The 13,787-nt window shown below is 40.8% G+C and overlaps 3 protein-coding genes across 3 annotated transcripts; 1 reads left to right on the forward strand and 2 right to left on the reverse strand.

Moving 5' to 3' along the window:
* Positions 1–474: 474 nt before the first annotated feature.
* LOC306937131 (large ribosomal subunit protein uL11m-like) lies at positions 475–1,047 on the reverse strand (the record flags this gene model as incomplete). The annotated part of the gene is made up of 1 exon (XM_079520798.1): positions 475–1,047. The coding sequence occupies one exon, from the start codon at positions 1,045–1,047 to the stop codon at positions 475–477; it is 573 nt and encodes a 190-aa protein (XP_079376924.1).
* A 5,050-nt stretch (positions 1,048–6,097) lies between these two features.
* LOC306936876 (immunoglobulin lambda-1 light chain-like) lies at positions 6,098–9,053 on the forward strand (the record flags this gene model as incomplete). The annotated part of the gene is made up of 4 exons (XM_079520525.1): positions 6,098–6,134; positions 6,320–6,644; positions 7,501–7,538; positions 8,585–9,053. 4 exons carry the CDS (start codon positions 6,098–6,100, stop codon positions 8,911–8,913), a joined length of 729 nt encoding a protein of 242 aa, XP_079376651.1. The 3' UTR covers positions 8,914–9,053.
* A 483-nt stretch (positions 9,054–9,536) lies between these two features.
* Positions 9,537–12,590, reverse strand: LOC306936597 (uncharacterized protein). Its single transcript, XM_079520161.1, has 4 exons — positions 12,513–12,590; positions 12,125–12,227; positions 11,534–11,651; positions 9,537–10,062 (listed from the first exon to the last, which is right to left on the reverse strand). Exons 2-4 carry the CDS (start codon positions 12,216–12,218, stop codon positions 9,759–9,761), a joined length of 516 nt encoding a protein of 171 aa, XP_079376287.1. The 5' UTR covers positions 12,219–12,227; positions 12,513–12,590; the 3' UTR covers positions 9,537–9,758.
* Between the last annotated feature and the right edge of the window lie 1,197 nt (positions 12,591–13,787).

Here is a 13,787-nt window from a genome sequence, read left to right on the forward strand (position 1 = left end):
TTCTCCTCACTATTTAGTTGTATCCTCACATTGCACACTGATCATTTAATTCTACCCCAATGTAAAATGCAGCCAGATAGGAATGCATTTGGTCAGGCTTTTAGCAGTGTTGAGCTGATGTTGCAGAGGAGATCCTTTTTTTTCCATATAACATATACCAAATAAACACAACAGTACATGACAGGCTGCAGGCATATGGCATGTGTATAAATTCAATACAAATATATTGTGTGTGTCTATGGGTGTAAGCACACTTGGGATTCCATGCGCGGCCAAAAGCCGCTCGTTGCGGGCGTCTCTTCCGGGGTTTTAGACAGCTGGTGGATGGAAATTAAGCTCCACCCACATGGCAGGATGCCGCGTCGGCCAGATCCGTCACATCCACCAACTGTCTAAAAACCCGGAAGAGACGCCGGCCACGAGCGGCTTTTGGCATCTTCGTGACGCTCAGGTGTGCCTGCACTGTATGTGTCTTCACTTCTTGTCCTCTGCTGCTTTGGCCACTGCTGCTGCTTGAGCTTTAAGTGTCTCCTCTCTCTGCTCCAGAAAGACTTTGTATTCATCAGCCGGCAGGTCGTTGACGACTTTGATACCCAGCGAGCGGGCGGAGCCTATAATGCACTTGACGACGTACTCCATGGAGGCGTTACGATTTTTGAAGCACTCGTCCTGGGATTTGACTTGGGCGATCTCGTACACCGACCTTACCGACACCATCCCAGCCACCTCGTGACCTGTCCTTGCTGCACCTTTGGCGATGCCTGCTGCTTGCTTGAGGAAGTAAGAGACCGTGGGCAGGCCGATCTTCAGCTCATAGGTTCTGTCAGGCTTTACGTGGATCCTGATTGGAAGAGGAATTCCTTCCATAAGGTCCTTGGTCTTCTCATTGAAGTCCTTGCAAAACTGGCTAATAGGAATCCCTTTCTGTCCCAGGATTGGTCCAAGTGGTGGGCCTGGCTTGGCTTGTCCAGAACTCACTATGGCACGGATCACACCCCCAAGATCCACCTTCTTCACGGATTTTGCTGCTTTGGAGATCTTCAACATGTTTGGTATTTCTGTCTCTGAGAGAAAGATTGTGTACTGTGCAAGTGTCATAAAATCCCTTTCTCCGCCCCTGTCAATTTACTTGCACATTCACGCCGCAAACACCATAAAGGTGTATAGACAACTTGGATTTATGAACAGCAACTGACGAGATCCTACATTTCTTTTTGAAACTGCTTGCAAAGTGTCAAAACACGTCCTGCTCAGGTTGCCACAATCTTTGATTCTTTGTCAAGAATGTCAACAGGACAGCAGGACAAGTTGGATTAGATACTTGGACTCCATATTTGGAGTTAACCTGTTCAAAAGAAGACTTGCCAGGAGAGAATATTATATATGCAGTAAGTGCTCTGACATCACTGATGTGGTACGTTGTTCTGATTGGTCAGCGCTGTGACATCACAGTGATGTGCTTAGCTTATTTATCAGGGTCTCTTATCCTTTTCCACAGCCAGCCGCTGTATACTGTCCATTATATACAGTATACTTAAGGTGCTATATGGATTAAGGTGAAAAGAGTCAGCACTTGCGTGTCAGTGTGTGAGGTAGAGAAAAAGAAAGAGTCAAGCACCTTGTCCGTGGGTGGTTAAGGAAGAGCTATAAAGTCCAAGTCAACTAGTCCCTGATATAATCCACAGTAGGTCAGAGCAAAATGAAGGTCTATGGCCAGACATGGCCTGTTATCAGGTTGCTGAGCAAGACTCATGCCTTGCTCGGCGTTCTGATGACAGACTGACAGACTGACAGCAATCTGACGGCTGTCGGGTGGAAACTGTTCCTTAGCCGAGACTTGGTGCATCTATTATAGATAGATGTTATACTATAGCCAAAAAGCAGATCTACAAGCCCATAGCGTGGCACAGAGTGTCGCGCTACAAATCTTTTGTTCAGCTTTCGCCATATATGTATTTATTTTTTATAGAGGGACAGACAGTAGGCTGACAGGAAATGGGGGAGAGAGATGGGGGAGGGACATGCAGTAAAGTAAAGATCGGGAGTCGAACCCGCGGCACACTGCCAGACTCGGGCTACTGGCCAAGGTGCCTGGACCGCTGAGCTACGGCCCAGGCCAGAGCGAACGTTTTTAACTCAACTATTTGCTTCTGGAGGGGTCTGCGTATGCGGCCAGATATATATTATTCTGGGGATCCTATGTCAGTGAGAATCACTGACATAGAAAAATAGGTTTATCAGTAAACTGTCATGATTTAGAGGACATTTGTAGAATCAGTTCTCAAACAAAAATAGTCCATAGACTTGGTTGGGGTCCTGTTTTTTGGGGTGCTGTTAAGCAAACATTAAATCATTAAAGGTCTGCCTGCCACATCCCGCCACGAGTGGTGCTGTTTTTGTTTTGTTTGTTTTTTACGTCATTAAAAGATATGACTCCAGGCTTAAAATCCTGTCTTGTTTTTCCACCAGTTTATTGGGAACCGGTTCAGTCCATGAGCCAGACCTCTAAAATTGGAACGTATAACCTATATTACATTGTCAATATAAGTAATTAATATGATATGATACGATATGATAACCCTTTCACAGTAGTAGCTTTTTCATATTTTCTATTTTTTGCATATTTTCCTACTTAATGCCTAATTTGCATATTTAAATGTACAATTTCAGAAAGTGTGTACTACAATAAATCAATGTCTTCGTGTAAGTAATCAACTGGGGAAGTTTCATGGTGATAACTATTAAATATGAAAAAGCTATATTTCTGTGGAAGGGTTATAATAATTTACTGATCCTATAAACAATATAATATAGGTATAGTTTTTCCCACTCAATTCATAATTAACGTTCCAATTTTGGAGGTCTGGCTCATGGACTACAACTGGTTCTGAACTGAACCGGTTCCCAACCAGTGGAAAAGGGGCCATATGAGAATAAATTAAATGACCAGCAGTTATCAGCACTCATGTGAAGTGAGGGGGGCTCTTATCATCATACATTGATTCATCACCTTCCAGCCAATCACTTTTGGTGTCCTCACTTTTCTGTCCTCACTTTGTATCTTCACTTGTTAAGCCCTCAGCCAATCAATTCAATTCAATTCAATTCAAAGGGCTTTATTGGCATGAGAAAACATACGTTTACATTGCCAAAGCAGAAAGCACAATACAACAATACAGCAAAACAAAAAATATGTACATTTGAACGTCAGAATCTTCAATAGATCAATTTCTATATTGTACCAAGATCACTGGATGCAGGTATAGTGCAGGAATATACACAATGATTAGTCTTTAGGGTGGTTGTGTTCCGTTTGATATCCTTCTCCTATCACAGCAACTCACGAATCTTGCTGCTGTGTTTGCACATTGTTGTACTTCGCCCAGAATCTCCGTGTGTGGTTGTAATCTGTGGGAAGTATGTGTCTCTGATGTCTTGATACAATGGACAGATGGTTAGGAAGTGTAGCTCGGTTTCCACTTCATTTTGTGTGCAGTGGGTGCATAGTCTGTCTTCTCTCGGGATACAGGACTGCCTATGACGGCCTTTCTCGATCGCAAGACTGTGTTCACTGAGTCTGTACCTAGTTAGGATTTTTCTTTGTTTTGGGTCGGTTACGGTGCTCAGGTATTCTGCCACTGCGTATTCTCTGTTTAGGGCCAGATAGCATTCTAGCCAATCAAATCATCGTTATGTGGTATAGGAGCATATGGGCATATAGGAAGGCCCCTCAAAAAACACATTTATAGTAACTAGTCCATACCCGTGGATATGACATACCAAATCCCATGCCCCCCACTCTCTGCCCTTTTGTTTCTCTCCCCCCTTCTATCTGCCACTTATATATAACGGGTGTCCCATGTGGCACAATGACTTTACACACTCTCAGTCAGTGAAGCATCACCACACCCTCCACACCACTCTCTTCGCACCTGCCATGGCTTCCTCTCCTTATTTATACGTCCATGTAAATGAAGAGGTTAACTCTCTGCTCTCAGTACTAGGAGGAACTGAGCCTGGGTGGAGACACATCTGCAGATAGATGTAGACGAGCTCCAGTCCCATAGAGAAGAGATCCGCTGCATTAGTTGCATTTGACGAAGCCACAGAGTTGTTCCAGGAAACGTATATACTCCTGATGTCCAGTAGCAGTGCTAACTATAAGCCCAACCAGTTCACCAGCAGCAAACGTAACATTAGGTGGTCATACAGGGCCCAGTCCAGGGTTGATAATATTCAAACGTAACATTAGGTGGTCATACAGGGCCCAGTCCAGGGTTGATAATATTCAAACGTACATTAGGTGGTCATACAGGGCCCAGTCCAGGGTTGATAATATTCAAACGTAACATTAGGTGGTCATACAGGGCCCAATCCAGGGTTGATAATATTCAAACGTAACATTAGGTGGTCATACAGGGCCCAGTCCAGGGTTGATAATATTCAAACGTAACATTAGGTGGTCATACAGGGCCCAGTGCAGGGTTGATAATATTCAAACGTAACATTAGGTGGTCATACAGGGCCCAGTCCAGGGTTGATAATATTCAAACGTAACATTAGGTGGTCATACAGGGCCCAGTCCAGGGTTGATAATATTCAAACGTAACATTAGGTGGTCATACAGGGCCCAGTCCAGGGTTGATAATATTCAAACGTAACATTAGGTGGTCATACAGGGCCCAGTCCAGGGTTGATAATATTCAAATGTAACATTAGGTGGTCATACAGGGCCCAGTCCAGGGTTGATAATATTCAAACGTAACATTAGGTGGTCATACAGGGCCCAGTCCAGGGTTGATAATATTCAAACGTAACATTAGGTGGTCATACAGGGCCCAGTCCAGGGTTGATAATATTCAAACGTAACATTAGGTGGTCATACAGGGCCCAGTCCAGGGTTGATAATATTCAAAGCGGGCGGGCTGTGTTGAGTGTGTAGCTGTTCTCCTTCCAGTCAGAATCTCCCTCTCATTCAGTATATTAGTAATCATTTCGTCTTTTAAACCAGTCTAGAGTTGATCATGTATATTCTACAGTATGTACATATCCAGGCAACGAGAGGCGTTATTTAATTTACAATTACACAAGCAAATTTTCTTTTTATGGTAAATATCTCTGAACAGCATCATCTCATATTAGTTGACTTTTCCTGACCACTGTATCTGCATTCTAGTATTATTATTATTATTATTATCTCTTTGATCAATGTATGCATCTATTCTATATTACATTTTCAACTTCCACTAAAATTCGAATTAACTTAACTTAACTTAACTTAAAAAAATCATATTTAGACTAGACTAGAAAAGCCCATGTTTATTTACACTTGAATATCAATCAAATAAAATGATCATAGTGACTGAAGTTACTGTGATGTCTCTACTTACTGCTTCTCATCCTTTTTTTTCCAGCATCTACAATTCCACATGATGACTTTGTTATCAGAAAATACTACTTAAGTTCTATCTCGCAGTGACATGATAGGTCACCAAAGAAAACGTTGCCGTTGTATGTTTCTGCAAGTCAGAGACAGGTCTGATATACATATAGTATTTAGAAATATTAATATCCCTTTAATATGTTCTTTGTTCATAAACATAAATATTCAATGTTTCAGTGGCCCTTTGGCTGACTCTGACCGGCCTGTGAAAGATTACTTGGAAACTAGAAAATAAAACGTACTTTCTAATTTTATTCATGTTTACACACAATCATTGACAACCTGTTACTTTCCTTGTCACCCCTCAAAAATGTCCACTCATGCCAAAAAAAAGAAAGGTGGATGCCAAATGCAGAGGTTTCAACAAAATATGGACTATTAAATATGTATTTACTGAAGTCAGAGGTAATAATATGAACATATACTCTTACCAGCTTGTAAAAACAATGCTTGCATAATGGAGTTCAGCCTTTTGGCCTGCCCTCCACAATATTTAGTGTTTCTCATTTGGCCTCTTGGGGAAAATAATTGGCCAATCAGACTGATTGGCTGAGATAATGACCAACCCCTTTCTACTTTCTTCATATAAATTCATAAAAGTTCAAACTCTCATTATCTTGGAAAGTGAGGTCATTCTCTTTACATTCTGACAACATGCTGGGAATCATCTGCATCCTCATCACTGCAACATGTAAGAGTTGCTAGAAAATACATATATTCTATTGGAAATATTATATTAATTTTGAAATGTTTTAAAATATATTATCTAACATGAAAGATGAATAGTATAGAAAAGAAACATTGATGGAAACATTATGTTTGTTTCTTTATGTTTCAAAAATGTTAATTTTCCTTTAATGTATTTTACTTTTACAGATGTCAGTTGCCATAAACAAGTTACCCAGACTCCATCAGTACTGACTGTGAATGAACAACAGACTGCAAAATGTGGCTGCGATATCTCCAGAGATGATATTTGGCATGTTTTCTGGTATAAACAGGTTCCAGGAGGAGCACCTCAGTATGTTTTACGATTTTACCACAAACACAGCTCGCCCGATGAATATGGGTCTGGTTTCTCTTCTGACCGTTTCACATCTAACTCCAAATCTAATACAGATTATCAGTTGATCATTAATAATGTAGAGCAGTCAGACTCAGCAGTTTATTACTGTTGCACATTCGACAAGTTGGTTAATGAGTACGTATCACAGTGATTTACACCATGACAAAAACCTCCTCACTAAACACTTCAGCTTTTTGGGGTTCTTCTTCTGACAGTCAGATTGTTTGTTGTCACTTTCCTTATTTAAAATGTAAACATTCTTAAAAATAAATATGAAACGCAACACATTGTATTCCATACATGAGTATGATCCATCCATGTCCATCCCATTCAGTGTAGTGTAGTTGTCTGACTCTGACAGAAACCTTTATAGTCTCATGTGTTTTTCTGTGCTTGTTGATAGATGTTGAAGGAGTGACAGTGTTAAACCAGAACTTCTAGAAGCCTGCTGCAGAAGCCCACACAATGACAAGAGGTCATTATGGACTACAATGATGGAAGATATGATGAACATGATGTCTGCTGTTAGAAACATGCTCCTGCTGCTGTTCCAGGTTCCACAACTCTCTCTGGAGAATGATTCTCATTACTTGATTCAGCTGTAAATCCAAATTTAGATCAATATAAGTTATTACAGAAGAAGTGGGAGAATATGTTGTGTATTACTGTCGGATATTAGAGTGAATCTCAGTGATTCACTCAATGACACCGAGGCTAGTGTCAATGTCATGGACCTTAAGGGACTCCATCCAATCAGCATCAAACCACCACCATCATTGTGATGATCATGTTACAGCAACATCCAGGATGAATCCAGTGGATTTGAATCCATGTGAATTTCAAACGTAGACCACAAACAGACATGATGTTAAAAACACAGTGTTGCAGTGTCATCGCATCAGTGTGAGTAGGAAGTGGCAGTGCTGTTCGTCTAGTCTATGCAGTGAGAGTGAGGAGGTTTTTGTACAGCCATGTACACAAACTGAATCACTGTGGTATTCGGACAAGGAACCAAGCTGATTGTGACTGGTGAGTACAATGTTATATAGGCTACTTCAAATATGGCCTTCTTTCTTTCTTTTTTTTTAAAGATGTTTATTGCCTTTATTGATAGATGACAGGAAAGGGGGAGAGAGATGGGGGGGAAGACATGCGGCAAAGGTCATCGGGATCGGGACTCAAACCCGTGACACGCTGTCAGGCTGGATTACCAGCCCAAAATATGGGCTTCTTTTAGCTCTTTGGAATAGATTTTTATTTTTATTTTCGTATGATGATACAACTTTGGATGTTTTAGATTTTGTCCTATTTTAGTACTGTTTAGTGTTGTACGTTTATGTACTACACAAACACACTGATCAACATGGTTTCACATGGATTGAAATCTGAATTAAGAATTTTAATTATTTTCTCAATTAACAATATTATTTAAAACAATTATAAATATTTGAATTGGTTACTTTAACATGCAATTGCAGTATATTTGGTTACATGGTATCACGATAGTTGTTTCATTTAATTATACAAATCATATTTTATATACAGTATGTGCTTATACAAATAATAGTATTCATTTATTTTCATTACATTTTACCTTTTTATAGTATTTAAACATATGTGGAGGAAAAATATATATGAGATTATGCTATTTTATAGTTTGAAGAAGGAGTTGAAATGTGTTGCACGAGTTGAGTCAGTGCTCTATAGACATTTTGTTCTGTATTGTTTGTGAGGTCATATATTTTGTGCATCCTCCAATTACATTCTGTCATGTTTCCCCCCCCCCCCATAATTATTACCATTGCAGTATAGTTAATAAATGCATTGTCTTTGACTCTTTGTATCAAAGGAAATTGTTTTTGATGATTTGTGGTTATTTCTAAATTGCTTGATGTGGGACATTCTTTCAACATTTTGTAATTCTCCGCATGTCCACTCCCCACTTCACTCTAATATTAAAAGTTATCTTCATTTTCATATTTTTTCATCGATTTTGCATTGTATATTGTGTGATGTAACTCGTCTTACAGTATGATTGCTGAATAAGTGTAAAATGAATACTTGTTTTCTTTCAGACTCTACCCTCCCTCCTCCAGTGGTGACCATCTATCCTCCATCCAGAGATGAGCTCCAGCCTAACAAAGCCACTCTGGTGTGTGTGGCCAGTACCATGTCTACAAGATTTGGAGAGGTTAGCTGGACAGTAAATGGTAACACAGTGAACACTGGAGTCTCAACCAGCACTGCTGTTCAGCAACCAGACAACACTTTCCAAATCAGCAGTTCTCTGGACATGGAGACATCTGACTGGGACAAAGACAAAGTCTACACGTGTAAGGTGTCTGTGGGCTCAAATGCTTCTGAGAAAACCATCCAGAAGTCAGCATGTGACACTGAGGAATAGCACAACGATACCTCCTCTCTCTTTTTTTGCTTCTTTTTGCTATCGGTGCATTACCATTAGGCCAAAAGTTTCAACAAAACAGATATTTTTGTAAAACATATTTCTTACAAATATGTACAATAATTGGATATGATATGATTCTCAACTTCTATAGTGCATTGCTTTATTTTTCTATGAGCAGTATTGTTTGGCCATTGTTTCAATAAAAAGCATTTCAAGTCAAAATGTGTTTATTACTATATAGCCTATTGTTGTCCTTCGATACTTTAGAACAGTTATTGGCAGTTAATATTTGGGTTACATTAAGCTGCACAGAAATTCATTCACAATTATTGAATAATACTAATGTACCATGCAGTCAACCGTTACAATGTGGAATATTGCTATGAGTTGGAAAACTAAATCTTAACATCAACTTAAAAATAATAATAATAATATTTACGTTTTTTTTAATCTAATGGAATGAAGGTATTATATATTTCAAAAACATGAATAGTAATATGCAATTTAGCACACAAGAGATAGGGCCTACGTTGAGAAATGCTGCCACTTTGTGGTAGAAAATGGTCTTTGCACAAGCATCCCGAATTTAACCATTTCTTAAACAAAGTGAATAAAAATGTTCTTCATATGAGCTCAAACCCTAGTTTATAGAAAATAATACATTATTAATGTCTCACTTCTATCATATTACTTTATATTTATATTTCCACATTATTTACATTCAAACTGACGTAACTTCTCAAGATTTTGCAAACGTATACAATACATTCAAGGTTATTATTGCTCTCAACAATAGGCTAACAGATTGTTACAGTCCTATTAGTCTAAGTGAGACTACAGTCCTATGGTCTGTGTGGAACTCTCCTCCCCCTTGTACTGGGGACCATTTGTCCTTCTGGGCCATTGCCTCTTGCTGGAGTCCTCCTCTGTGCCCGTAGTGGTGACCTCAGGGCTACCTGGGGGGGAAACCTCTCCACGGGTCGCCGAGGGGCGGCCAACGCAGGGCGTGGGGGGAGTTTACCGGCCTGGAGATCATCAACAAATGCTTCCACTCTGTCAAATTTGTTGGTGAGAGTACCAAGCTCATCCTTCAGAGAGTTGAACTGCTTGTAGAGATCACTCAGTGCGTCTGACAGAGGCGGGATTCTGCAACACATGAGAGACAAAAACAGGGGTGGTTGAGAACATCAGCATCAGAATGAAGACACTGCAGGCCTCTGGTATTCTAATATCCAGAGAGTGCTGAAATGGTACCCTATGATCATGCAATTTATCTACCATGTCTACCTACAGTATATACACTCTGCATGCACCAAATTAGTATATAATCAATCAAAGTGAAAGTAACAAGTTATATTATGCAATACTGTCTGTAGATCACATTTGAAAAAGTGTCAAAACTGCAAACAGCTTTCCTAACACAAGATATAAAATGGAACAGCATGTTATAATGTGCACAAAACAAATTGAAAGGCAATGATAAAAATAACTATATATTCAGACCTACTTGCTCCCAAACAAACATGCTCTATCAATAGTTACGACCATTACTTCCTGTAGATCTGCTATTTTTGGCACAATGACCGAGAAGAAGGCTATAAATTATGAGCTATTGGCTCTGTGGACTTGATCCTTGGAATGGCTCATTGACTCTGAGTAACAACCTTTGTTGCTCACTAGCACACTAGGCTGGAACAAATCCAGCATCCCTCTGCATCTGTTTCCAGGCTGAAGTCATCAACACACAAACATCTTGCATGTCTTGTACGCACCGCTAAAGCTCATCGGTCACATGAATGGACATGACTGGTCAGTGGTCATGTGTAATGCTGTGCAGGTTATGTTGATCTTACATTTGTAGTGTTGTGAGAGCCAGTTATTTCCCCCTCACACATTCTCTCTGTCTCTCTCTCTCGCTCTGTCTCTCTCTCTCTCTCTCTCTCTCTCTCTATCTCCCCTTTTTATATATTGTTCTTCTCATCTCGTCTCGTCTCTTCTCTTCTCTTACAACAACTCTCTCAACAATCTCTCAATGCAGCTCTGTTGCAAACCGGGTTGAACTGTTTTACATTTGTAGTGTTGTGAGAGGCAGTTATTTTCCCTCTTTCCGTCTGTCTGTCTGTCTGTCTGTCTGTCTGTCTGTCTGTCTGTCTGTCTGTCTGTCTGTCTGTCTGTCTGTCTGTCTGTCTGTCTGTCTGTCTGTCTGTCTGTCTCTCTCTTTATTTTTGAGTGGTGTAAACCACTCCTACAACTGGCTTTGTTAGTGCAGAAAAAATTAGCATGGTTGCTATGTTCACCCTGTTCACCCGGGTGTGATTTCATTAACTGGCTTTGTTAGTGCAGAAAGAATGAGCATGGTTGCTATGTTCACCCTGTTCACCCGGGTGTGATTTAATTACGTCAGACATGATTTCATTACGTCAGACAGGCTATATAAGACCTTACACCACTCAGTTCACACGGGTGTGATTTTTTTTCCTTTCGTATAGAGATATTTGTCTTTTACGGTTGCAGTTAAATTTCCCACTTATATTTCAGCTTGACCGTAAAACTCCAGTTTTGACCATTACTGTAAATCTGTCTGTGCAACTGGTACAAATCAGAGAGTGCCACCTACCTGCTATACTCTGGCAGGACTGAAGCAGGGTTGTTGACAAGAAGGTCTTTCACTTGAGTCATGATTGCATATTTCCAGTTGTCCAGTACCTGGGTGAGGTTGGAGCAAGTCTTGTGTTCTGGCAGAGGTGAATATCACAATGAAATCATCAGTGTTCATTTAACTCAGCAGAGTGTACAGATGGAACCAAATGGACCCATAAGTATGTTATTGTGTATATTCAGTCAGGGCCCGAAAGTACAATGAGTGTGCAGCCCTACACTCGGGTCTATCATACTGTGATATACCTAAGTCAGTCACAATTGTCAATTATTACATAATCGTCTAAATCACAATTATTTGAGATAATCGCAATTATTTTATCATAACCGTTATGTTGGAAAATGTTCATGAAAAAGCTGAAATAGCAGATCTACAAAGCTGAAATAGCAGATCTACAAAGCTGACATAGCAGATCTACAAGCATTACATGTGTAATCGTGACAGCCCTAGTTATACTGTACAAACCTTTTCCAGATTAATTTAAAAATGTCAACAATATTTTTGCTTTGAACGTTTTTGAAAATGTGAACATCAAGACACAACCCTGACCTTCATGATCCCAAGCTGAGGTCTCCTGTTTCCATTTCTGAGCTCCACAAATTGACAGAATACATAGCAGGGCTGCAACCCCTTTCATCTCCATCTTCCTCACCTAAGGATGACAAATGTATGGATACCAGGAGAAATAACATGTATGTGTGTGTGTGTGTGTGTGTGTGTGTGTGTGTGTGTGTGTGTGTGTGTGTGTGTGTGTGTGTGTGTGTGTGTGTGCGTGCATGCGTGCGTGCGTGCGTGCGTGCGTGCGTGCGTGCGGGCGTGCGTGCGGGCGTGCGTGCGGGCGGATGGATGGATGGATAGATATTGGATATGCACAACATCAATCAGTCAATCAATCAATGAACCAGTGCTACCATATGTTCTTGTTCTATCCACCTACCTGTGAGGTGGTGCCGTGGGGCTATATTCCATGCAGTCAGAGCAGCAGAATAACGTCAGTGTAATGATCCTGTAACAGTTAGACTCAGAGAAAACATGACCTGGGCAGCATTCTTATAACCACCTCCCCAAGCTCCCAAAGCCTCTTCCCTCTTCCAGCTCCCACCCACTTCGGCGACCACCTCCTTTCTGTCAACTGCACGTAAGCACACGACCGCGTGCACGTGCATTCGCACATGCATGCACGGATTGCACGCACATGCAAATGCATGTCAAGTACATTGGCAGATGTGCACATCTGGATGCACATCTGTGCACATGTGTGACAGTGTGTTTAAGTTGACCACGTATACCCGGCTTGCCATTTTGCTCATACGTCACGTTTTCCACCCTCCAAGCAGCATGACGTATAACGGAAACATGGAGGCCGTGTGAATACCTTATAACTCTATGCCATGGTCAATACTGGCTATCGCCTCGTCAATGGAAAATATATGGAAAATACTGAAGCATGTACTGTATATCTGGTACTATGACAAATGAGTTTTTACCTCAGTGGTAAAGGAAATTCCTTACCTATCCTCCACATGTCTGCGACTGCTGTCGGCGGTGAATAGTGAAGGGCATCATTAAAGGTGTTTTATGCTTAGTTGTGTGTGCAGTGTCACACACTGAAAATAGCCAATCTACATGCTCACAATGCGTCCCAGAACCGAACGGCACGTTGCGTTTTTTTAGATCTCCTTTGGTGCACATCTACCATCAAGTACAAATCTGGCATTACGCATTGTCAATGCAGCCGAGGAAAGGCTCTAGTCCAGCGGAGGTGTTTGATGTAGTGTAGCACTATAAGATGTGGGCTCCAGAACAGCATTCCTACTGTCTACTGTAATCGTCTGCTCAACATATGTGCTTTACCAGCGCCTGCCAACCCCGGTCCATTCAAGTGTCAGCAGGGTGATCAGCACCATCACATCCAAGACTTTGGCTGGACTGGACTGGAGAGCCACATCTACACAATAAACTCTGCTTCATTAACCACGTGAACTATCCCAAAAATTCAGTCAAAATAGCAGATCTACAACTGAACTTGTAGATCGTCTATTTTTGAGCAAAGAGAGATTTGGTGTAGAGGGGAAAAAGGAGGGGACCAAGGATAGAGCCCTAGGGATCCTGGTCAATGAAATATATCTTATAAGGATATGGAAATAGGAGAATAATAATGTACAGAGATAATTAGTAACACATCCCAAGAGCAAATGAGCACTGTGATATT

The sequence above is a fragment of the Electrona antarctica genome (genome assembly GCF_951216825.1).
Source record: "Electrona antarctica genome assembly, chromosome: 14".
Classification (NCBI taxonomy): Eukaryota; Metazoa; Chordata; class Actinopteri; order Myctophiformes; family Myctophidae; genus Electrona; species Electrona antarctica.

What these genes read in the sequence shown, in the direction of transcription:
- LOC306936597 (XM_079520161.1), bottom strand. Translation starts at nt 12,218, where the DNA reads ATGGAGATGAAAGGGGTTGCAGCCCTGCTATGTATTCTGTCAATTTGT. An exon ending in CTCAGCTTGGGATCATGAAG is followed by an intron (nt 11,652 to 12,124) that starts GTCAGGGTTGTG and finishes CACCTCTGCCAG; the next exon opens with AACACAAGACTTGCTCCAAC. An exon ending in GTCCTGCCAGAGTATAGCAG is followed by an intron (nt 10,063 to 11,533) that starts GTAGGTGGCACT and finishes CATGTGTTGCAG; the next exon opens with AATCCCGCCTCTGTCAGACG.